General features: G+C 40.3%; 1 protein-coding gene across 1 annotated transcript in view; it reads right to left on the reverse strand.

Moving 5' to 3' along the window:
* Positions 1–25,605, reverse strand: part of ERC2 (ELKS/RAB6-interacting/CAST family member 2) — a 1,380,507-nt gene that overhangs the window by 630,073 nt on the left and 724,829 nt on the right. The window contains exon 7 of the mRNA XM_042780470.1: positions 4,931–5,068. Within this exon, the coding sequence (XP_042636404.1) occupies positions 4,931–5,068 (138 nt within the window). The remainder of the gene's footprint in view (positions 1–4,930; positions 5,069–25,605) is intronic.

Raw genomic sequence — 25,605 nt, forward strand, 5'->3', positions numbered from 1 at the left:
TTGACCTGCCAGCCTTCTGGTTAGCAGTCAAGTGCTTTAGACACTATGCTACCAGAGCTCCTCAGACTGGCACTAGGTAGCCAAAACACTGCACTGGGAAAATGTGCTGCAAAAGACCTCTTTAAAGTGTTAAGGACCAAAGACATCACTTTGAAGACTAAGGTGTGCTTAACCCAAGCCAAGGTATTTTCAATCATCTCACATGCATGTGAAAGCTAGACAATGAATAAGATAGACTGAAGAAGGGTTGATACTTCTGAGTTGTGGTATTGGAGAACACTGAAAATACCAGAAGAATGGACAAATGTGTTCTGGAAGAGGTACAAGTGGAATGCTCCTTGGAATTGAGAATGGCCAGACTTCGTCTCAGTTACTTTGGTCATGTGGTCAGATGGGACCATTCCCTGGAGAAGGATGCCATGCTTGGTAAAACAGAAGGTCAGAGAAAAAGGCGAAGGCTCTCAATAAGATGGATTGACACAGTAGCTCCAATGATTGCCCTAAGTATAACAAGGATTGTGGGGATGGCACAGGACCTGGCAGTGTTGTGTCAGAGTGACTTAATGACACCAAACAACAACAGCAACAATCACAGAAATATAGCTCATTTATTTAGTTTATATATTCTTAGCACAGAACAGAAATTCTCAGACTAGACTATGTATCAGTCACCTGGGAAGCTTGATTCCCAAGCCCCATTCACAGTTCCCACCACCTGTATATCAGTTTGTCATATTGTAGTGGCTTGCATTTTGTTATGATGCTAGAAGCTAAACTGAAACCAAAAAACAAACTCACTGCTGTTGAGTCACATCCCACTCATAGTGACCTCTTGGGTTTCCAAGGCAGTATCACTACAGAAGTAGATTCCCCCATCTTCCATCCAAGGAGTGGCTATTGAATTTGAATGGCCAGCCTTCTGGTTAGTAGTCAAGTACCTTAGGCACTACACCAGCATGGTCACTCATGGTGGACAGGTTTCAGTGGAGCTTCTGGACTAAGGCCTGGCAATCTACTTCCAAAAATTAGCTAATGAAAACTTTATGGACCACAGCAGAACACTGTGTGACTCACTTGCTTTTGACATGTTATCAGGAGAGATCAATCGCTAGAGGAAGACATAATGTATGGTGAAGGAGAGGGCCAGTAAGGATGAGGGAGACCCTCAGTCAGGCTGATTGGCACAGTAGTTGCAACAATGAACTCAAACATGCTGGCAATTATGAGGATGGTGCAATGTTTCATTCTGTTGTATATGAGGTTTCCTTGAGTTGGAGCCGACTTGACAGCAGCTAACAACAACATTCAAGGTTCTGATTCAGTAGCTAAGAATGGGACCTAACAACTTAAATTTTCCACAGCCATTTCCCGGTGATTCTGAAGGAGTTATTAAGGAAGCCGTCTTTAGGGTACACTGGCTTAAGGAACTGTGGGCCATTTCGTCTAATCCCCTCAATTTAACAAATGGGAAAACAAAAGTCCTGAGAGAGAGTTAGTCTCCAAAGTCACCCAGTTAGTTGCAGAGCTAGGGCCAGCCCCTTTGTCTCCTTCTGCTTCATCTTGTTACCCCAGTGGGGGTATTACTATGTTAATAAGGAATGCAGGAGAGGGTGCATTTGGTTCAGTTCAACATCCAAGAGGAAAATCCCTATCACTTTAGGCCTGTGCGGTAAGTCCTGTAGATTCAAAATGATGAAAAAGAGGTGCAACTGGAATGCTGCTTGGAAGTGAGAATGGCCAGACTTCGTCTCAGTTACTTTGGTCATGTGGTCGGATGGGGACCATTCCCTGGAGAAGGATATCATGCTTGGTAAAACAGAAGATCAAAGAAAAAGAACTTGATGGGCTCTACTGATACACCTTAAAAGTTGAGATTTATTTTCTTTGTTTCAAGCTAAGTTTGAGAACAGTGACATCAGTAACACAGCCCTAAAAACTGATAAAATATTACATGTCCAACAAAAAATAAACTATCCCTCCTATTGCTAAAGAACATCACCTGCACTCCTCTTGGGCATTGGGTCTTTGCCTTAAGAGAACTGGGAGGTATTGAGGGTAAGGATATAGCATATGCAAATTCAAATTCAAATCCAGGGTCCTCTGGGTGCTGAGAAGAGCACAATACAACACTTGGCAGGGTATGAAATCTATTATAGGGGTGCAGAGGATTAATAAACTAATTTAGCCAGAACTAAATAGGTTAGAGGGAGCTCTGGTAGCATAGTGGCTAAGACACCCACCAGCCACTCCTCGGAAGGAAGGTTGGGCAATCCTACTTCCGTAGTGATACTGCCTCGGAAACCCAAGGAGGGGTCGCTATGAGTCGGGTTTGACTCGACGGCACATAACAGCAAATAGGTTAGAAATAATTTTAAAAGTCAGTAAGCATCAGATTGACCTATTTGCCTGATAGATTTTATTAATCCATTCATTCTTCCATTCAATATTATCCTTTTAAATTAAGTCAGAACAAAACCCTTCAGATAGCTTCCTAGCACCCTCAGAACAAAAGTAAAATCTTTTTTTTATCTTATATCACAATAATACCAACCCAAAAACCAAATTCACTGCCATCGAATCATATCTGACTCATAGTGACCCCTCCTTGGGTTTCCGAAGCAGTATCACTATGCAAGTAGATAGCTCAATCTTCCATCTGAGGAGTAGCTGCTGAGTTTGAACCACCAGCCTTCTGGTTAGCAGTCAAATGCCTTAAGCACTATGCTACCAGAGCTACTCTTATGACAATAAGTTGATCTTTAAAATATGCACCCCTGCCCTTTGTACTTACTCTCCCCTCTGTCTGGAACATTTTCATTCTAGAAGTGCTCATGGCACATCCTTCACTTTATTCCGATTGTTCCTGAAATGTTACCTTTTCAACGAGGCCCCAACTGACACCCCACAGTAGCAAATGCTGTACAACTACCTGCTTTCTTCTCTTTTATAGAAAGTATTATCCTCTGATGTCCTACATATTTTCCTCATTTATTCATTATCTGTCTCCTCTTATGGGTTGATTTATGTCCCCAAGATGATACAGTCAAGTCCTAAGCCCTGGTACCAGTGAATGTGACCTAATTTAGAAATAAAATATTTGCAGATGTAATTAGTCAAATTAACATGAGCCCCTATTGGAGTAGGGTGGGCCCTAACCCAGTATTGACAGGTATTTTTATAGAAAGAGGAGAAGGGACACAAGGAGAAAGAGATACAGAGGAAAGACGCCATGTGAAGACAGAGTCAGAAACTGAAATTATGTTGCCACCAGTCAAGAAAGGACTGGGGCCACCAAAAGGTGAAAGACACAAGGAAGAACCCTTTCCTAAGATTTCAGAGGGAGGAGTCCTATGGACACCTTGATTTCAGACCTTTAGTCTCTAGAATTGTGAGACATTAAAGTTGTTATTTAAGCCAAACACTTTGTGGTAATTTCTTACAGCAGCCATAGGAAACTAATATACCGTCGCACCCCAGTAGAATATAAACTCCTGAGAGTCAGATTTTCATCCATTCTCTTCACTGCTGTATCCCCAGTGCCCACGTCAGTGTCTGTACTGTGATGGGTCTTGCTTCATAAATATCCTGCAACACTCTCACATGCAAGTACTGTGCTAGTCACGGGGGGAAAAGGCAAACTAACACACACATAGGGCCTGGGGTCAGGGCTTGGAGTTAAGCAGAGAAGACCAATTAATCACTAAATAGAGATAAATAGACAATTAAGACTGTAATAAGAACTCTGAGAAGTTCATCGTGCTCATGAGTACATATAACTAGGGTGGGGGGGCTTTATGTAGGAGGTTTCCCCGAGGAAAGGACTGATAAATAACAGCAGCAGCAGCAGCAGCAGCAGCAGCTGTAAGTAATTGTGTGCCTACTATTTTAAACACTTTCCACACATTAATACATTTTCTCCTCAAAATAATCTGCTGGGGTATGCACTATTATTATCCCCATTTTACAAATGAAGAGATTGAGGAAGTGAGAGGTTAAGTAACTTGTTCAAAGTAGTCTCAGACCTAGGATTTGAACCCAAGCAGTCTGATTCCAAAGTCAACATTCTCAACCATTGTGTAATACAGCTTCTCAGGAAGCTGATATATGGGGGTGGGAATGAAACCCACTGCTATTGAGTCAATTTTGACTCATAATGATCCCTATTGGGTTTCCAAGGCTATAAATCTTCAGGGAGGTAGATTGCCTTATCTTTCTCCCATGGAGCAGCTGGTGGATTTGAACTGCTGACCTTTGGGTTAGTAGCTAAATGCCTTACTACCACCAGGGCTCCTTGATATATCAGAAGAATAATTAAATCCATAGAGAGTAAAGGGCATTGTAAAGTGGGGAAGAGCATGAGCAAAAGATCTGAGGAATGAGGAAAAACTGAGCAGAGAACAAGGGAAGAGGGATGAGGCTTGAAAAATAGGTAGGAAGGCAGTAAGTGGGCAGGCACATGAGATAAGAATTTCACTTTTTAATCGTCTTAAGAGCATGGTGAAAAGAGGAAGTCCCTCAAATAAATGGATTAATACAGTGAGTGCAACAATGAGTTCACACAGCAACAACTGTTGATGGCATAGGACTGAGCAAGGTTTCATTCTGTGATACATGTGGTCACTAGGAGTCAGAATCGACTTGAAGGCACCTGACAACAACAATAACAAAAGCATGGAAAAGCTAGTGAAGGGTTTTAAACAGGGCCAAGGGTGATGTGATCAGCTTTGCATTTCAAAAGGGCACCCCTGGCTGCACTGTACAGTGTGAAGAGGGAGTGAGAGGTCCAGCTGGAAATGAGGATGGTGTTAGTCTGTGGAGAATAACAGACACCTGTAATACATTTGGATTATCAACTCCAAATCATGTTTCTTTAAATCCCAGTTACCCCGTGGTTTTTTTTTTTTTTTTTGGGGGGGGGGTCCAAGCTCACCTTTTCTGACAAAGCCCCCTCTAGCGTTGCCAATGCTGTATCAGTATTACTGGAATCTGTCTGCAAGGACTTCACTCGGTCTTTCAGATTGGTCAATTGCTTGTCTTTATCCCTAAGTTGTTCTTGCAAGTTTTCAATCTGAAAATAAAGATTGCCATGTTTAATGAGTATTTTATTACATATCCAGGGTCAAAATAACTGACATAGTATCTGCTTGAAAAAAAAAAAAAAAAAAGATCTAAGATTATGGAAATTGTCAGTATTACAAGGTTCCAATTTTGACTTAGAATCAAACATATTTTGATGAGAACTTTTTCCTATTTAATTAAAACTGCACTGAAATGGTGATAAAGATGGACGGAATATCCCCCTCCATATAAATCCAGGGAGATTTGGTGGCATAGTGCCTAAAGCACTTGACTGCTTCCAGAAGGCTGGTGGTTCAAACCCACAGCCACTCCTCAGAAGGAAGGTTGGGCAATCTACTTCCATAGTAACACTGCCTCGGAAACCCAAGGAGGGGTCACTATGAGTTGGATCCGACGCAACAGCAGTGAGTTTTGAGTTTTATAAATGCAAGCCCTTTAAGACACATTAAAAAAAAAAAAAATGTAGTTGAGTTGATTCTGGCTCACAGCAACCCTTAAGTGTCAGAGTAGAATTGTGCTTCATCAAGTTTTCAATGGCTGATTTTTTGAAAAATAGATAACCAGGCCTTTCTTCCAAAGTACCCTGAACCTGCAACATTTTGGTTAGCAGCTGAATATGTTAACTGTTTCCACCCCCCAGGAACTCCATTTCAGACGCATAAACACTGCTATTTCTATCCCTTTTACTAATCCTTTAACTCTCAAGTTCATAGACCTAAACTTGACAGAGTGAACCTGAGAAACATTTGCATATGACTCATTCATTCATTAATTTATTGAACATTTATTAGCTGCCCACTCTACACCAAGCATGGTTATCAGTATACAGTTGAACCTATGTAGTCATTCACTCATTGCCCTCCTCAGATTTAAATTCTGTGATATGCCAAATGTTGTCAAGTGGCTGTTTCAAAGTAACCACATAAGAAGCCAAGTAGGTTATCATCAGTAGACTGTAATTGGGGAAGAACCTGTGATATAAATCAAATGTAACAAGTACTAAACACTCCATTTGGCAACTAAGTCATGTGCTGGCAACCAACCAGCCCCTTTTATCCACTATCAGCAGCCTGAAATAAACAAGCCAAATAGCCATTATAAACGCCTGTGCTGGAACAGCAGCAAGGACCTTGTCCTGGGCACAGTGAACATTATCATTCATGTTTTTATTCCCTGCTTTCAAACCATGTATTTCTTATCTAAGGATTGGGGGAAAAAAAGAAAAGAAAAACCACTATACAAACAATTTATTCATATTAAGGGTTTTAAAATGATAAGGAAAAAAAAGAGCTGCACAACTTTAAAAGATAAGTCCATTCAGTATGTTTGCATTTTGCCCCCAGCTTTCTCAGGAAACCATTCCAAATGCATGTTTCTCAACAGGTGACTCAAACAAATTTTTTGATTACTTGATTCATTTTGCATGAATTTGGAATGCTAATACAAGTAATGATATCAGCAGTAGTAATGATGAACAAGCGGAGGAGACGATGACTGTGGAGGTGGCAGCAGCAGCAGCATTTAAACAGGTCTGAATACAAAGCAGACAACTCTACTCACCCTCGATCTGCAAGATACGGGACTTCTTTAATTTTTCCAATGATTGCAATAGATGTAGGCTAACAGAGACAGAGTTTTTTTGTTTTCTTTCTTCTTTTTTTTTTTTTTTTGGCTCTTTTTTCCTATTTATTTTGCCAAGGTATTTTTATAAAAAGGATTTTTCTGCCTTAAGTCAGACATCCCAGAAATTCAGGTTCGAGGTCAAATAATTAACCTTCTCCTGTATCAAAATGCAATGTGTTCCCATCGATTGCCATTATAAGAATTGTAAGAATTCACTGTCCATTTGTGGAAAACACAGAACTCAAAAGGTATTATCATCTGCAGTCAAAACAAAGGCTTCCTCAGTTCCAGACAAGTTTTCATATGGTGACATCACACTGTAAACAAATATATGGGTGAGCAGAACGCAGATGGTGACAAGTCAGAATAACTGACTAGTTAAGTGGAAGAAGCCAGAAGCTGAGAGAACTTAAGAGGACTGATTCATAAGAAAGTGTGATTATTTCAAGTACACCCACACTCAAGGACACATTTGTGTACGCATCTGTATATGTGAGAATCCATGGTGGTTTCACAAAAACTGATCAGGCCCACCCTGCCTCATTCTAGCATCATGCCCATGAATGGTTTCTTTGAGGGACAGACAGCCAGTGAGGAAGGAATTTTGTGCCAAGGCTTTTGGCAAGAAACAAGGAACCAGAGACAGAAGGGCCTGGCAGGTATGTGGCTCCCAGGCTGGTGCAGGAAGTAGAAGCAGCCCCAGCAGCGACCCTGCATGAAATATCCAAAGAGAAGTGAGAGCTCCTGGAAGACATAGGGCTCACATACGGCTGTTTAAGGGCTGAGGGACAAAGGTGTATGGGGCCTGAAAGAAACAGCTCATTGCCTCCTGAATAGACCGTCTTCAGAACAGGACACTCTGGGAGACAAAACCCTGGGTAAGGGAGAGGAAACTTCCTCTCAGGGCACTGTGAGGCACTGCTCTGGAGGTAGGAAATAGAGGCTAAAGAAGATTGGCTGTAAGCCTGTGTGAGAGTCCCTGGGCCCTCCCCAAATAACTAGGAGGACTGAGGCGCTTGATGTTTAAGATTCTGACTGACACCGAGGAGCTCCGGCAGCACAGTGGTTAAACGTTCAGCTGCTAACCAAAATGTTGGCAGACCAAACCCACCAGCCAGTCCCAGGGGGAAAGATGTGGTGGTCTGTGTCTGTCAAGATTGTTGATGTTGTTGTTAAGTGCCATTGAGTCAGCTCTGACTCACAGCCACCCTATGTACAACAAAACGAAACACTGCCAGGCCCTGTGCCAGTCTCACAATGCTTGCTATACCTGAGCCCATCATTGCAGTCACTATGTCAATCCATCTTGTTGAGGGCCTTCCCCTTTTTCGTTGACCCTCTGGTTTACCAAGCATGATATCCTTCTCCAGGGAATGGTCCCTTCTGACAACATGACCAAAGGAGGTGAGACAAAATCTAGCTATTCTTACTTCCAAGGAGTATTCAGGCTGCACTTCTTCCAGGGCAGATTTTTTACTTCTTCTGGAAGTCCACAATACTTTCAGTAGTCTTTCCTAACACCCTGGAAAACCCTGTAGGGCAGTTCTACCCCTTCCTGCCGGGTCACTATGAGTCAGAATGGACTTGATGGCACACACCAACGTACCAGCATGCAGGTACGGGCTGGGAGCTGCAGAACAGTGGAGTGGTGAGACCTGGGCCACTCAGATGGCATATCAATTTATCTCCATCTAAGAACCCAGCAGAAGAGTGTATGGTACCACAGGCAAGACAGACAGAATTGGCTGCACATGTATAGAGCTAGAGACACTCCACTTGAACAAATGCTGCTCAGAGATGGCGACGAGAGAATCCTAAGGGGGAAAAACGAGGTACAGAATAGTGTATGGAATATAGTTATTGTGTAAATAAAATAAATCTATAAATAGATGCATGTATGTGGTTACTTAAATGATTTGTTTTTTCCCAGAAAGAACATTAACAGTGCTTATCTTTGAGGAAAGGATCTAGGGGATAGAAGGTGAGAGGAAGCTTCTGTTTTTCCTTTTGGTACATTTCTGGAGACTTCTGCTTGGATTTCCTAACCATGTGGGTTTTATTACTTTTTTTAATGTCAGCTGGGGTTATCTGGTTGTAAAATTATGGGCCATTTTTAGTTTATATTCATATATGAAAATAATAAATACTAAATATGTGAATCAATAGTAAATGAATAAATCACATAAATGTCTACTGAAAACAAATTTTCCAAGTGGCCAGCAATTAGGGATTATTGGTATATTTAAACCATGGACTATTGTGCAAGTATTTAAAATCATGCTTGCATACAGTTATCAACTAAATGGAAGTGGAAGAACCTCCGGGTGGTGGGGGAGGGCGGGGAAGCAAAATGTAAAATAGTAGGACATTAATTTTGTAGAAAAGATAAAATGCTTATATGAGGCTGGGGAGCAAAGATCACAGGAACCTACTAAAATGTTATTATTTGGCAGTGGGGTGACTAATGATTTTATTCTTTTTGTTATCATTTTCTGCATCTTCTAAATTGTTTCCCTTGAACATAAAAAACAGAGTAAAATAAGATTTTAAACCCAATGATAAAATATGGGATTGGCTCTTCAACAGTGTTTTCAACAGTAAATGTTTGCTTTTGCAAAGGATTCATCCCAGGAGAAAACATCCTTTTGTTACTCCAAAGAGGACTTAATTCTTAAAATGTAAATTTTAGGAGTTTTGGGGGAATATAAAATTCTGTTATCTTTTTAAGAATTATTTCACAGCTTTCAGATATTCACAATTATTATGACATTTACAAGAAAAATAGTTGAAACCATTCTTCAAAGGGTAAGGCTCTACAAGGTTCAAATAGCTGGAACTAGAAAATAAGTTTAAAACCAAGGTTAAGATGGGGAGGTTCGGGGGTGAAAAGTCAGAGGTTTTCGAGAAATTTCACATGAAGCAAAAACAGAATCTACCTTAGCAACCTGCACCATATGCTGGTAATCATAAGTTGATAAAGAAAGAGATGGGACTGAGAACAAGGAGGCTGGAGAGTCCTCTTGTCCTTGACTTTGGATTGAGTTGCCTTTCAATCTTGGCTGGCAGCCATGAAGGAGTCAATTCTGGTGGGGAAAGAGCTGCACCTTCCACAGCAGACTACTGGGGGAAGACGAGGGAAGTAGGGTTCAAGTCCTAGTAGTAACATGGCAGTCCTATCCTCATGGCTTTGGCTGATTGCTGAAGCTCTTGCCTTCACCTTGCTCAAGAGCTAATGGGCCCATTAACTCCAGGCATGCCAAGCCTGCTGAAAGCCAGTGCCCAGGGGGAGCTCTGCTGTGAATGCTCACACAAGTGCCGGCCCCTGTAGGACAGTGGTCTTTGACTAGACAACCACAGCTGCCTGTTACGCAGCCTCCCTGACTCCCAACTTGCTCCCCTTCCCACCCTTCCACTCCTTGCAACCAGAGTGACTATCCTATGATCCAGATTGACTGCATCCTTAGAGCTTTTCCTTAAACCCTTCGATGGCTGCCAGGTGAAACCCACAACTCCCTAACATCACACAGGAGATCTTCCATGAGAAGGCCCACCTGGTCTTCTAGACACCCCAGCCAAGCTCCCTTCCTGTGCCCATTGCCATTGAGTGGATTTTGACTCGTAGAGACACTATAGGACAGAATAGAACTGGCCCATAGGGTTTCCAAGGCTGTAAATCTCTACAGAAGAAGACTGTCACATAATTCTCCCTCAAAGAGGCTGGTAGGTTCAAACCACTACCCTTTCAGTTGGCAGCCAAGTGCTTTAACCACAGCACCACCCAGGCTCCTAGGCAAGCCCCAGCTGTCTTATACCCACTCCTTCTACCTCCTATGGACAAGGCCATCTTATAGCTTCCCATTCTTTGCCTATCCATTTCCTCTACCTGGGACTCTTCCCACCCCAACTATTCCCCTTGTTGTTGTTGTTATGTGTCGTCAAGTCAGCCCCAACTCATAGCAACCCCTCCTTGGAAACATATTACTATGGAAGTACATTGCCCAACCTTCCTTCCAAGGAGTGGCTGGTAGGTTTAAACCACCAACCTCTGGTTAGCAGTCAAGTGCCTTAGGAAGTACACTACCAGAGCTCTTAATTTTTCCCCTAGTTAAGTCCTATTCAGACCTTGAGATATCAGCACATTCCTTGCCTCCTCTAGGAATCATTCTCTGACCCCCAAGCTCAAGTTAAGTCTCCTACTCTGCACTTTCACACATTATTAAAATTACTTCTTTCTTGTCTCTATCCACAGCTTCACTATGAGCTCTATTAAGGCAAGAACTCTGCCATACTCACTGCTTTATCTCTGAATGTAGCACTAAGTTGGTAATGCTACTGTTTGCTGTATTGAGTTGAATTCCAATTCATGTCAACCTATGCACAATGGAACAAAACAGTGCCTGGACCTGTGCCAGTCTCATGATCAGCTGTGGATCAGACTGTTGTTATCCATAGGGTTTTCACTAGCTGATTTTCAGAAGTAGATCACCAGGCCTTTCTTCCTATTGTCTTAGTCTGGAACCTCTGTTGTAACCTGTTCAATATCATGGTAACAGACAGGTGGTAGCTGAAATGAGGTGCACTGGCCAGGATTTGAACCTGGGTCTTCAATATAAACCACTGGACTACCACTGAACCCAGAATTGGCAACACTACTCTCACTGACCACTAGTGGCTGAATGACTAAATGAGCCAAGAACACTAAAGAGAGCGCCTTGTGTAAAAAGACAATGACTGAATTGTCTCCAGAGGTCTACAAAGAAGAAATTAAAAGTGATGGGGGTGTCTACACACAGCTACAGAGTACCTAAAGCATGGGTAGGCTTTTCATAATTTCACATACTACCCAAAGTTATTGAGGTATTGTTATGGACTGAATGTGGTCCCTCCCAAAAGAATATGTATTGAAATCCTACTCTGTACAATGTAAATACAATCCTGTTCAGAAATAGAGTTTTCTTCATTACATTAGATCATACTGGAGTAGGCTATGTCCTAAATCTAATCACTTCCGAGTGATTAAAAAAAAAAAAAAGAAAAGACTGGAATGGACACAGAGATGCACACAGAGAGAAGGCAGCAGACATGGAGACACATGTATCTACAAGGATTGCTGGCAGCTACTAGAAGCTGAAACAGACAAGGAAGGATTTCCCCTAGAACCACACCTTCAATTTGGACTCTATCCTCCTGAACCATGAAAAATTTATTTCTGCTCTTTAAAGACACCCACTTGTGGTATCTGTGTTATGGCAGCACTAGCTTACTAAGGCAAGTATCCTTCTGGTTGCTTTCTTTATGGAATTCTGAAATTCAGTTACTAATAAAGGTTTTTGTATTTTTTTTTTCCTTCCCATAAGACATTTCTCTACAGTTCACAGCATTCAAGTCTAGGTAAAGTAACAGAAACAACTTAGCCTGATTTAAGCAGAAATGAATGGGAATTCACAAAACTGCCACAAAAGCTGGAGAACCAGGGTCAGGGGAAATAACCCCAGGTGCTGAATACCAGATACTGAAGCTTACAATGCCTACCTGGCTGAAACTGACCACTGCCCACGCCCACTTGCTCTGCAACCATGATGCCCCAGGGCATCAAAGTAATGGCAACTGAGAGAATCCCTTGCATTCTCAACATCCCAAGGGCTCTGGGCAAGAATATCTAATGAGCAGAGCTGGTAAGCCTCATGGCCCAACTTCAAGTGAGGCTGAGAAACCAAGTGCTGGCATTTTTTCTGGTTCTCATTTCTCCTTTTTTGCGTGCCTGTTACTTGAAATTTCTTTTAGGATTTCATTTTCTTTTATTTGTACTATTTTTGAACTGTAGTGTTCTCAGTGGTTGCTGTAGGTATTATACACATGCAACTTGTCACAGTCTACTGATATCAATGTTTTACCACTTCAAGTGAAGTATTGAAATTGTACTTCCATTTAGGTCCCTTTACCCTCATATATTTAAAAATATAATCGTCTCATTATTTGCTCTATATACACTGAGGACTACATGAGATGTTATTATAATTTTTCCTTCAACCATCAAATATGATCTGAGAAATTCATGAGGAAAAGACTGTTCTAGTATACTTATGGTCTCTATATCTACATGGGAGCTCTGGTAGCATAGTGCCTAAGGCACCTGACTGCTAACCAGAAGGCTGGAGGTTCAAACCCACCAGCCACTCCTTGGAAGGAAGGTTGGGCAATCTACTTCCGTAGTAATACCGCCTCCGAAACCCAAGGAGGGGTCACTATGAGTCAGGTCCAACTCAACGGCACTTAACACCAACAACAAATTATCTATATAATCTATTATATTTATACTTTTTTTCTTTTCCAATTCCATTGTTCTTCTTTCGTTTCTCAAGATTCTAACCTTCTGTTATCACTTCTGTTCTGTTTGGATCATTTCCTTTACCAATTCTTTTAGGTAAGTCTTCTCGTGACAAATCCTCTTCGTTTTCCTTTGGATGAGAAAACCTTCAGTTCCCCTTCCAATCCTGATGGACAATTCACAAGATAGAGAATTCCGTGGTTGACAGTTCTTTTCTTTCAGCACATAAAAATGTGCCAGTTCCTCTGGCCTCCATGGTTTCAAATGAGAAATTCACTGCCATTAAAATTGATGTTCCCCTTTAAGTAAGGCATCATTTCTCTCAGTTGTTTTAAAATGTTTTCTTTGACTCTAGTTTTGAACACTTTAATTATGATATGTCTTGGCATGTATTTATTTTAGCTTATCCTATTTAAAGCTCACTCACAGGTTCTTGAATCTATACGTTACGTCTTTCACTACATTTGTAATTTTTCTAAGATAGTTTCAAGATCTGATTCATTCTCATTCAACTTGTGAATTTTTTTTTTCTTGGTATGATGAATGATTTTGAACTGTATCCTGGATATTTTAGATATTAAGAGGATCCTACTTAGATCTATTTTAGCAAGAAGTCATGGTTAGGTTTGGCATGTGGGTTCTGGACACCCTCTCTGGCTTGCTGCCATCACTGCTTGGAGCAGATTTTGAGCAGGGAATATGTTGGTCTTCCCTGGCTTTGCTGGTGAAGCAGCTGCAGGCAGCTCAGGTCAGGCACTGAGAGTGAACATGAGGCCATGGATGGGGTTGACCCACTAGGGCTCTGCTGGTGACACTGTTGTGGACAGAGTGCCACTGCTGCCACTGGGGACAGATTTCCCCACCAGGTCCATGCTTGGCTTCCTCTTTCCCAGTCTTTTGGTCAAATGTAGCAGGCTTTTCCCTTCCTTCCCTTTCTTCTCTTTATTTCTCCTTCCTTCCTGCTTTTCTTCCTTCCTATGTTTCTTCCTCCCTTCTCTCACTCGTTCCACTGCTGTTGGCAGTTCAGGATTACAGGGCTCTTTGCTACCCAGACAGGTACATATGGGAGATAAAATGAAAACCCAAGGAACTCACTGTGGTGTCATTCTCTGAGTCCTGTGGTGCCTAGCCAGTCCACCTTCTTCTTTCCACCTTTCCGAGTGCTTTTATGATTGTTGAATTATTCCCAGGGTATTTAGAAGGGAGGTACAGAGAAAAGTGAGTTTATACCATGTTATCTCAGAACCAGAAGTCACCAAATGCTTTTAAAAATGGATTAATTCGTTTATTCTCCACAATCCCAGCACTGATTTTACAAGGAAAACAAGTGAAGTAACTTGTCAGAAGTGACCCAGTAGATTGGTGGTGAAGTGAGGATTCACATTCAGATTGACACCAGAGGCCCCAGCCTGCTTCAGCCTCCCAATGGCTATCCCAGGAGTTTTAGAGCCCAGATCTAAGTCCCCATCCTGCAACAGTAAACCTAGGGTTCCATTTCTGCTAGGTGATGGAGGAGAGGGAGCCAGAGTCTAGCTGGGGATTGTGTAATTTTCAAAATGACTCTTCCATTTGACATTCACTCCCAAGTAGCATAAAGACAAGTGGTAAATAAATTAAAAAAAAAAAAAAAAACTCCTCTAGCAAACTCATTGTGTCGGTGAATATTTGCGTGGCTAAATTGTCAAACACCTAGTGAAGAAGCAGCCCTGAATAATACTGCTAAGATCAGCACCTCGTAGCATGAGTTGGCACACAGTGGGCCCTCAGTAATTAATCCTTGACTGAAACCAAAGTGACACAGCCTTTGTTAATATGGAGTGAGATTTAGCTCCTATTACCTCCCACAAGATAGTGTTCTTGAGGACAACCACATCGTGACACCCTGTGGAACATTTGAGATACTGCACTCTGCAAGCTCTACCTGAGCCCCAATTCAAATGGACAAGGGGAAAAGCAGGAAAGAAAAACACTCCCCAAAGTGCATAATCAATATTTAAAGGTCTAGAATGCTCTTTTATCTTTAGCAGTCTGACTAAAGTGGATAAGGCACTCTAAAATAAAAGTGCCTGCTTCCCTTGTGCTTATCTGAATTCCAGAGCATTTATATGATTTCCTTTCCCTTAAAACTAATTTTAAAATGTGATCCAAACCCCTAACCAAGAAAACATGTTTCCAAATAGTATGGAATTTTGTGTAATTTTTCCTTTAGACATAAAATGAACAGGCAGCAAATTTAAAACATCCCCAAATTGTTCTAAAATGGAACATCCTAAAAAAAAAAAAAAAAGCCCAATGATACAGGGATAGGCAAGGTTCACGGGCGCTTCTAGAAACACTCAGGATGTAGGAATACTAATAAATGATTGCCGTAGACAAGATCTTCATCGTTTGCTAACCATAGCTAAACCTATTGAAAGGATGGCAGGGGAGCTAAGAGGTTTAAAGCCTTTTAAACAGGAAAAACTCCTAACATGTAAACGCATTTCTGCTTGACGTCATGAGAGACAGATTTTACTTTCACTTGTTTCCATGTAAAAATCTGAATACTGCCCAAATGTAGTACACAAAATATTTCCTTTTTTTCATATTCTCTATCTGCCAAAATAAAATAAAATTTATCTACGAGGAAATTATTATAGGTCGCAAAAGGATATTTGCACACACTTTGAGCAGGAAACGATTAAGAATTTTTTATCACATTAATTTTACCTGGAATTCATAGCGATATATATTAATATAGCTTTTGCATCAAGTGTCAACCACGCATATGCTTTTCATTTTATGGACTTCTTTATTTACTCAGATAGTATCTAACATTAGAATAATTGGTCTGCTTACTGGAACACACAGGACACTCAGAGTAAAGAACCACCCAGAAAGAAAGAAGGTGGACAGGCTGAACGATTAGGTCTGTCAATTAAAAAAAAAAAAAAAAAAGAAGGAAATAAGGGACAAATACAAAAGAAGCATCTTACAAAATCTTCTAGAATATCACGAATACCAAAAATAGACGACTGAGTCTGAGCAAAATATAATTGACCTGCAGATTCTTGTTAATGTGTTTTCTTTTAATACCTATATATTCATTTCCCCTTCTCCATCTCTATTCTAAGCTTGAAATTTAGTTGGCAAGATATGACTTGCCTTTCATGCTTGCTTTGTTGCTACTTAATTCCTAGGTTGCAATTCAATTGCAACTAACTTGAAAATTTAAGTGCCTCATCTAATCTTTGACTATTTAAATATTGCATATCTTAGTAATTAAAACTTTCTACCAAGATTACTAGGGGGAAAAAAAATCATTAAACTCTTCAGGATAAAAGTCTTTTCTTGTCCAAACACTGTCAATAAACAAAGTGCTAATCTTGTCACTTTTTTGGCGACTGTCTCAGGAATGCTTCTTAAGTACTCAAAGGATTAAATTAAATCTCACCTGCAGACAGGCTTTATAATTCAGCAGAAAACCTAGTTCTCAAAGCAAAAATACTTTCATTATCTTAAGTTTAAACCAAAGATTCTGTCCTCTGGAATTTGCAGGAAAAGAGCAGCATCAAAGAAGACAATTCCCTTCAAGAGAGTTTGTTCAAGACCCCTTCTTAAAGAATTACTTAAGGGAGCATTTGTTTAGGAAAATATTTTTTTTGAGGTCATTCTAAGACAATCATAAAACTTTGTCATTTAAAGTACTACAACTTACTGTCTTTTCACCACTTTGACTTTGTACTTGGGCATAGTAAGCATGGTTTCATTTTGTTTAAATATGTTATTTTATTTTTTATTATTGATTTGCATTCTGAATTTGGCTTATGACCTTTTGCTGGTAAAAGACATTATGTAATTTAAGGAGCTACACATTTGAAACCCATGGAGCAAAACACATAGGAGATCTACTTCCTTTAAGTTCAAAAATGATATAATAGAGGAAAGATAATTTGAGATTAGAAGTATGTATGCATTTGGAAAAAACTGACAGCACTTTAGTACCCAAGAAACTATTTTCCTACTTAAAGTACTCTATCTATGCTATTTAATTTAACTTAATAAATACTTAATAGGATAAAAAACTCACATTGCAGAAAGTTTCCTCCTAAGAACAGATAGCATTTCAAAAAGTCCCTGCGCGGTGTTGTTATAAGAACCACTGGGGGGGGAGGATTAGGACGTGGTTCATTTTTGGATTCTTGCATCTACTTCCTAAATAAACAAATTCTGGCTCTCTCTCCCCAAATCAAATACAAAGCCTGAAGAAGGACAGAGAGATGAACTACTAGACTGAAAAATAGAAACATTATGTCAAAGCACCCTACATCGTTATTTGCGGACAATTTATTTTGTTATTGGTTAGTATCCTTCATGCTAAATGTTCTGTCCCCTACAGCAAATGTTCCATTTCAAAAACACGGTAACATGTGCTAGAAATAGAAACCACCAAAGCCTAGTTCTGATAGCTTTAGAATGCATTTTGTGGTAGGTTAGAAAAAAAAAAAAGGCACATTATTTACTGAAGCTCGGTATATATGAATTTCACTATCAATATAATCTGTAAAATGACCCAATAATATACTAGAATTCTTTCTGAGTTGGAATAAATCTTTATGAAATACATATTAAAGTGTATTTGCCATAATTAATCTCTAAAAATGGGCTGTTACATTGTTGTTGTTGTTGTTGTTATGTGCCGTCTAGTCAGCCCTGACTCATGGCGACCCCTCCTTGGGTATCCAAGGCAGTATCACTACAGAAGTAGGATTGCCCAACCTTCCTTCCGAGGAGTGGCTGGTGGCTTTGAACCGCCAGCCTTCTGGTTAGCAGTCAAGTGTCTTAGCCACTATGCTACCAGAGCTATTTAAAAGAAATATTTAGAAATTCAGTTTTTATTTTAATCTCAATGAACAGCAAGAAGTGTGGAAAAACAGCAATATTGCTTCAGTTAGACACAATGAACTTGGCCTATTGGAAAATTACTCTTAGTATTTTTCCAGTTGATTTCTCACCTGATTCTTGAAGCAATGTGATTTATCTTGACGATATGGCAAGACTGGCTCCAGCCTAAACCTTCCAAAGCCCAATCTTGAATCTCAAGACTTCTGAGGCAGGCTTTAAAAAATGGATTCTATCTGTACCCCAATTCCCCTTTGCCTCAGATGCATTTCATGAGTATGTATAACCTTACATGTCATTCTGAGTAAAGCCATGGTGTCATATCTAAGCTTCACAAATATTATACACTCTGAGCATCTTTAACATTTATCTCAAGTATTTGGGAAATTAAGCATAAAAGATCTCTTGAAATGAAGAGTTTGCATGAGTTTAAGGTCAAACCCCCTCTCAAGAATTTTTTGTGACACAATGAGTTATGTTTTTATTGGAACAAAGGACTGGGTGGACAAAAACCTAACAAGAATGTAATTCAGCAACCTCCAATAGTCACCAGCACCCAAGTGATTTACACAATACAGTTAGAGTTCCCCAAGGAATCTTCTATTCCTATCACTCACTGCACTGTGATGAATCACACATCTGCAAAAAATACACTCAATTATTAAAATAAAAATGCCCCAGGATAGTGCAGTTTCAAACATGCAAGAATCATCTGGGTGCATATAATGCAGATTTCTGGGCTCCAGGACCAGAGTTACTGCTTCATTAGGTCCAGGGGGACGTTGTATGTTTGACAAGTACTACAGGTGATTTTAATCTAGGAGTCCACAGCCATGGTTTTAGAAATCCTGGTATGGAAACATTTCATCATACAGAGCCTGGTAAATAATAGTGATAGCCCCTTTCTCTCTCAACCATCACCTTTTCCAAGGAAAAATTGGCAATATTCTCCCTTATTCTCTCATAACTGATCTTATTTTTCAAAGGTCTGAGAAATCAAAAAGCATTGTTCATGGACATAGAGAACATGGTCCCAGGACATGGACCCAGACGGAGGCTTTCCTTGCACTTTCCCTCCCAACAATAGTACAGACATCAATGGTGTTTATATTTGATGAGAGCATCTCCTATGAGTAAACAAAGGGCGCAGGAAGACTCCACTCCCTGAAAGGCTTTCCCTGGGCTCCTTTAAAAAAAAGTCAATAGTTACTTTTGACAATTCTATCCATAGCCTATCTTCACTTACAACCTCCTGGAAGTAGCTAAAGGTACAACAAATACTCACAAAAATATTATGTCGTTGGGTCAAGCTGATTCTAACTCATAGTGACCCCATGTGACAAAACAGAATTGCTTCATAGGGTTTTTTCTAGGCTGTAATCTTTATGGGAGTAGGATAAACCCACATAGAGATTTAGTAAAACTAAAACAGATTCAGCACATCCTCTGTCTCTTGATTTCCTGATAAAAGAACTTCATGGGACCTTACTGGGGAAAAAAGAAGCATAAATAGATCATAAACAGCGATGTTGCAGACCTGTATGATTTGCACTAGAGAGCTGGACAGATGAGTTGAAATACTTAAGCACGTCTTTTTTTTTTCCTTTCAAAGCTTCACTTTGTTCATTCCTTCCAGCAATAACCTTCTAAGTTTAAGAGGACTGATCACAGTACATGCAGAATTTACAAAGCAAAGTAATGACATAGGACCCAGCTTCATTCTGCTGCGGATAGGAGTCTGTCTTTTGCAAAGTGTCAAAACTTCAATCTCATCTGCTATCCTTACACTGAAGAAAACATAAACTGGGCTTCTTTTCCCAATTAAATTCAGGGTTCCTGGAAGGCTGGTCCTGTTCTGAAATCAGATATTTAAAGAAGCAGTCTGCTTTTGTTTATGCGTTCTTGTTTCCTATTAAGATCTAGAATGTGTTTTGTTCGTTTATTGTCCTAAGCAGGTTCCCTACATGTAATTTCTGACTGTCTCAGATTGATGTTTCAGGATGCTCATCAACAACTCCCATCTTTTTTTAACCACATCCATCGGTCCCCTAATACCACTCGATGCTGCCCTTAATCAAAGGACAAGCGTGGGATAAGTGATCCAAATCCAGATACATCCAAAAGTGCCACAGGGCAGGTCAGTGCAAAATTCCCTGTTAAAGCACATTAAAATGTAAGGGGTTGCTGTCAGGCACCAAGGGATCTTTCCAGAGGAAAACAGATCAGAGTTCATAAACCAAATACTTTACCAATAATTAGTTAATGTGTATAGTGAACCAACTGTGAAACCGAATACAGCACTTAAGGCACAAGGCATATTTTAATAAACCCTTAGAATAAAATTAACAGAGGAGGGAGGTGGGAAATATTCAAAGTGTAATACTGTGAAGAGGTACATGGAGTTGCTGGTAGGTCCGTTCCATGGTGGCTTAGCTACTTTCAAGTGTGTTTTTAAAAGAAAAAAAGATCTGTAACTTTCTTTAAAAAAAAAAAAGCAAATTGCCCTCATACTTAAGTTTCTACAGACTCTCTCCAAGCTTCCTCTTTTCCATGGTTCAGTAATTGCTGGCAAGAGGGGCCACTTGCACCCTCAAAATAAAAGGTAAGTGGCTAATTATTTCTGTATGAGTCCATGTGCAGACTCAATCAGTTGCAGATGCAGAACTGTACCCACAAAAAAGCAACAGCTTCTCTACCACAGGGCCCTGGGTGCAGTGGAACTCCACGAGAAGAAAATAACCTAGCAGTCCCCCAGGTGCATACTTATCTAATACCTCAAATGGGCTGCCTTGCTAAGTTTTCCTTAAATTAACAAAAACAGCTCAAAAGCAGGATTTAAGGATATCCAGGTGACACTCAGATGAGAAAGTCAAATCTGCTCTCAATACGTAGCTTGATATTAATACTAAGCTTTTCCCATCGCCAAGAAGATTCCTTCCAAGTTTTGTCTCAACACTACTTCGGACTTCTTTTAATTAAGAAAGGGAGGAGATGAGGAGGAAACTGCAGGGCCAGAGGGAGGACTCCTCGTGCTAAGCATTATTTAGCTGATTGAATCCTCATGACAACCATATGATTTGGTGATAATAATCATAAACAACAAGGAACCATCACACTGATATTCTGTTATGTGCCCTCAAGTTGATTCTGACTCACAGTGACTGGATAAGACACTGAAAAACTGTCCTACAAGTTGTATTAGGGTAAAATCTTTATGGCAGCAAATGACCCAGGTCTTTTCTCCCGGTGGGTTTAAAGCTGTGGCCTTTTGGTTAGCAGCTAAGTGCTTAATCACTGTACCACAAGGGCTCCTATCATACTGATCTAGATAGAAAACGGACTGGGAACCAGATCTGTCAGATTCTGAGCACTACACCGTTCTTCTTTAACCACAGTTATCAATCCATGTGGTTGTGGTTATAGTTGTGGTTGATGTTAGCTGCCATCTAGTTGGTTCTGACACATAATAACCCTGCATACAGCAGAACAAAACACTGTCCAGTCCTGCGTCATCCTCACTATTGGTGCTATGCTTGAATGCATCATTGCAGCCACCGTGTCAATCCAGCTGAGTCTGCCTCTTTTTCTCTGACCCTGTACTTTACCAAGCATGATATCCTTTTCAGGGACTGGTCTCTACGACAACACGACCAAAGCAGGTGAGACACACTCTTGCTTCTAAGGAGCATTCCAGCTATACTTCCTTCAAGAGAGACCTGCTCGTTCTTCTGGCAGTCCATAGTATTTTCAATATTCTTCACCAACACTGCAATACAAATGTATCTATTCTTCTTCAGTCTTCCTCATTCATGCACATACATATGATGCAACTGAAAATACTATGGCTTGGGTCAGGTGCACCTTAGTCTTCAAAAAAGTGACATCATTTTTTTTTTAAACACTTTCAAGGGGTTTTTATAGCAGACTTGCCCAGTGCAATATTTCTTCTGATTTCTTGACTGCTGCTTGCATAGGCAGTAGCATTAATATCTATCAGTAGGTATTAACTATCATTTAATATCTAATGTAGAATGCACACAGAATGCCACAAATAACTCTTCTGTAAGTGTTTATTATAGACTGGTCTGATGAAGTGCTTTCCTCTGGCCTCCCCACCATGATCCCAGACACTGGAGGAGTAACCTCAGTGAAGATCAAACAGTTGCAAGACAGCGCATGGTAAATTCTTCATTAACTAGAAAATCAAGGCATCTTCGCTCCCAATATGCCTGATTATACTCTATTCTGAAATTTATTCTGTACTGAGCTGACATTTGTTTATTTCTTACTATGTGCCAGGTACCATTATAGATCTCATGAACAAGACAAGCCAGTCAAAGCCCATGCCCCCATATGCATTTGTAAAAACTGGGGACACATCAATAACCAAGCCAATGAATGAACACAAATGAATGCACATAAAAGCTTCAGAATGTGATAAATACAACATATGTATTAATTTAAAAAAAAAAAAAAAAAGAATCAGGGAACAGACAGAGATGGCAATTGAAGCAGTTATTTCAGATGGGGTGTCTAGGAAGACTTCTCAGAGGAGGTAGCATCTGAGTAAGTACAGGGGTGATATGAAGAACCTTCTGGGGATAACTGTGGTGTAAAGGCCTTGAGGTGCAGAGACAGGGGAGCTCAGAACAGCAAATAAGTTCCACAAATGCTGGCCAACAGAGAGCACCATACTGCCTAGTAAAAAAAGCTTTTAATATCTAAAAATATGTGGCTGAAATCTCTGCAAAAGCTGAGGCATCTACCATGCTCATGGATAGGAAGACTAAATATTGTAAAAATGGCAATATTACCCAAAGCAATCCATATCTCAATCCAAATTCCATCAACATTGTTTAAGGACATGGAAAACCCAATCACTAACTCTGTATGGAAAGGAAAGAAAGCTAGGATAAACAAAGCATTATTGAAGAAGAAAAAGTAGAAAGTCTCACATTCCCCAATCTCAAAACATACTATACAGCCATGATAGTCAAAGCAGGCTGGTATTGGTACAATGACAGATATGTAGACCAGTGGAACAGAACTGAGAATCCAGATACATATCCATCCATCTAAGGAAGGTTGGGCAATCCTACTTCCGTAGTGATACTGCCTCGGAAACCCAAGGAGGGGTCGCTATAAGTCGGGGCCGACTTGACGGCAAACAATAACAACAACAACAAATGGACAGCTGATATTTAGACAAAGGGCTGAAATACATTAAATAGGCGATAGATAGCCTCATTAACAAATGGAGCTGGCAAAACTCTATATCCATTTGCAGAAAAATGAAACAAGATCCTTATCTCATACCATACACATAAATTAACTCAAGATGGATTGAAGACCTAAATGTAAAACCCAAAACTAAAGCTTTCATCAAACATAAAATAAGGACAAACCTAGGGGCCCTAATTTATGGTATAAATAGACTACCAAGCATAACCCAAATGCACAAAAAGCAGATAAACTAGATGAATGTTGTTGTTGTTGTTACGTGCTGTTGAGTCGTACCCAACTCATAGTGACCCCTCCTTGGGTTTCCGAGGTGGTATCATTACGGAAATAGATTGCCCAACCTTCCTTCTGAGGAGTAGCTGGTGGGTTTGAACCACCAGCCTTCTGGTTAACAGTCAAGTGTCTTAGGCACTATGCTACCAGAGCTCCTAAACTAGATGAATACGATCTTCTAAAAATTAAATTTTTATGAGCACTGAAAGACTTCTCCAAAAGAATAAAAATGAGAACCTACAGACTAAGAAAAAATATTTGGCTATGATATATCCAACAAGGGACTCTAAAACAGAAAACTTCAATACTTCAACATCAGAAAGACAAAAAATCCACTTCAAAAATAAGCTGAAGACCTGAACAGACATTTGACCAAAGAAGATATTCAAGCAACCAACAAACACATGAAGAAATGCTCAATATCATTAGCCATTAAACAACAATATCATTTCACCCCAGCAGTAATAGCAAAATAGCAAAAGTTCAACAAGACAGAAAACAAAATATGCTGGTGAGGGTGGGGAGAGATTCCAACTTTCAAACACTACTGGTGGGACTGTAAAATGGTACAACCACTGTGAAAACAGTATGGCATTTCCTTAAAATGTTGGCAATAGAAATACCATTTGATCCAGAAATCCCACTACTAAGAATACATCCTAAGAGGTGAGATCCAGGACACGAATAGATAAATGCACATCCTTGTTCATCACAGCACTATTTACTATACCAAAGACATGGAAACAACCTAAGTGCCCATCAACAGAAGAATGGATAACCAAACCATGGTACACACAGAATGGAATACTATGCAACATTAATAATGAAGAATTGAGAATTACCTCATAACATGGATGAACATGGGGGATATTATTATGCTGGATGAAATAGGCTAATCACAGAAGGACAAATATGAGTCAGTTATTACAAAAAGTCAAGGAAAAGTTTACACAGGGAAGAAAACTTACTTTGTTGGTTACCAGAGAGGGGGTGGGGGAGAGAAAACTGTTTATTAGTTAAAAGACATGTTGATTTGGGTAAAGGGAAAGGTAATGTAACAAAAATGTGTGACCAGCACAATAACAGTGAAAAGGAGGCCACAGAAAGGTGCACAAAAGGTATAGACAAGAGAGGCAAATACTGTCATATACACAGAACTCCATGATCAGTAATAACAAACACTAGTCTACAGGTGGATACATAGGCAGATAGGTGAGAAGATTAGGTAGGTGTGGGTAGGTGTATGGAAATATACTCATGGCCACAGATAGGTTTAAGGAGCTCTGGTGACACAGTACCCTTTGACTACTAACCAGAAGGTTGGCCGTTCAAACCCACTCCACAGAAGAAAGATTAGGCAATCTACTTCTATAAAGATTTTCCACCTTGGGAAACCCAATGGAGATCACTATGAGTTAGAATCGACACAAGGCAGTAGGTTTGCCTGATGATAATCCTACATGCATGTTTGCATGTGCTACAAAAATATCCACACACATTATAGAACTAACAGGGGAAAAGGTTGATGTAGTTTGTTGTTTGTTGTTGTTAGGTACCATTGAGTCCTCTCTCACTCAATGACCCTGTGCCCAGCAAAACGAAACACCGCCTGCCTGTGCCCGCCCCATGATCCTTGCCATACTTGAACCCCTCATTGTAACCACCATGTCAATCCATCTCATTAAAGGCCTTCCCCTCTTTCGTTGACCCTCCACCATACCAAGCATGACATCCTTCTCCAAGGAATGGTTCCTTCTGACAACATGACCAAAGTAGGTGAGATGAAGTCTGGACAGTCTCACTTCCAAGGAGCATTTCGACTGTACTTCCTCCAGGACAGATCTGTTTGTTCTTTTAGCAGTCCATGGTACTCTCAGCATTCTTCCCCAGCACCACAACTCAAAAGTATCAGTTCTTCTTTGGTCTTCCTTATTCATTATCCAGGTCTCACATGCATATGAGGCAATTGAAAATACCATGACTTGTGTCAGGCGCACCTCGGTCCTCAAGGAGATATCTTTGCTTCTCAGCACTTGAAACAGGTCCTTTGCAGCCGACTTGCCCAGTGCTATATGTTATCTAGGAGCTCTGGTAGCATAGTGGCTAAGACACTTGCCTGCTAACCAGATGGCTGGCTGTTCAAACCCACCAGCCACTCCTCGGAAGGAAGGTTGGGCAAT

Source organism: Orycteropus afer, unplaced genomic scaffold (genome assembly GCF_000298275.1).
Source record: "Orycteropus afer afer isolate SDZICR_OR568_19922 unplaced genomic scaffold, OryAfe1.0 scaffold00041, whole genome shotgun sequence".
Classification (NCBI taxonomy): Eukaryota; Metazoa; Chordata; class Mammalia; order Tubulidentata; family Orycteropodidae; genus Orycteropus; species Orycteropus afer.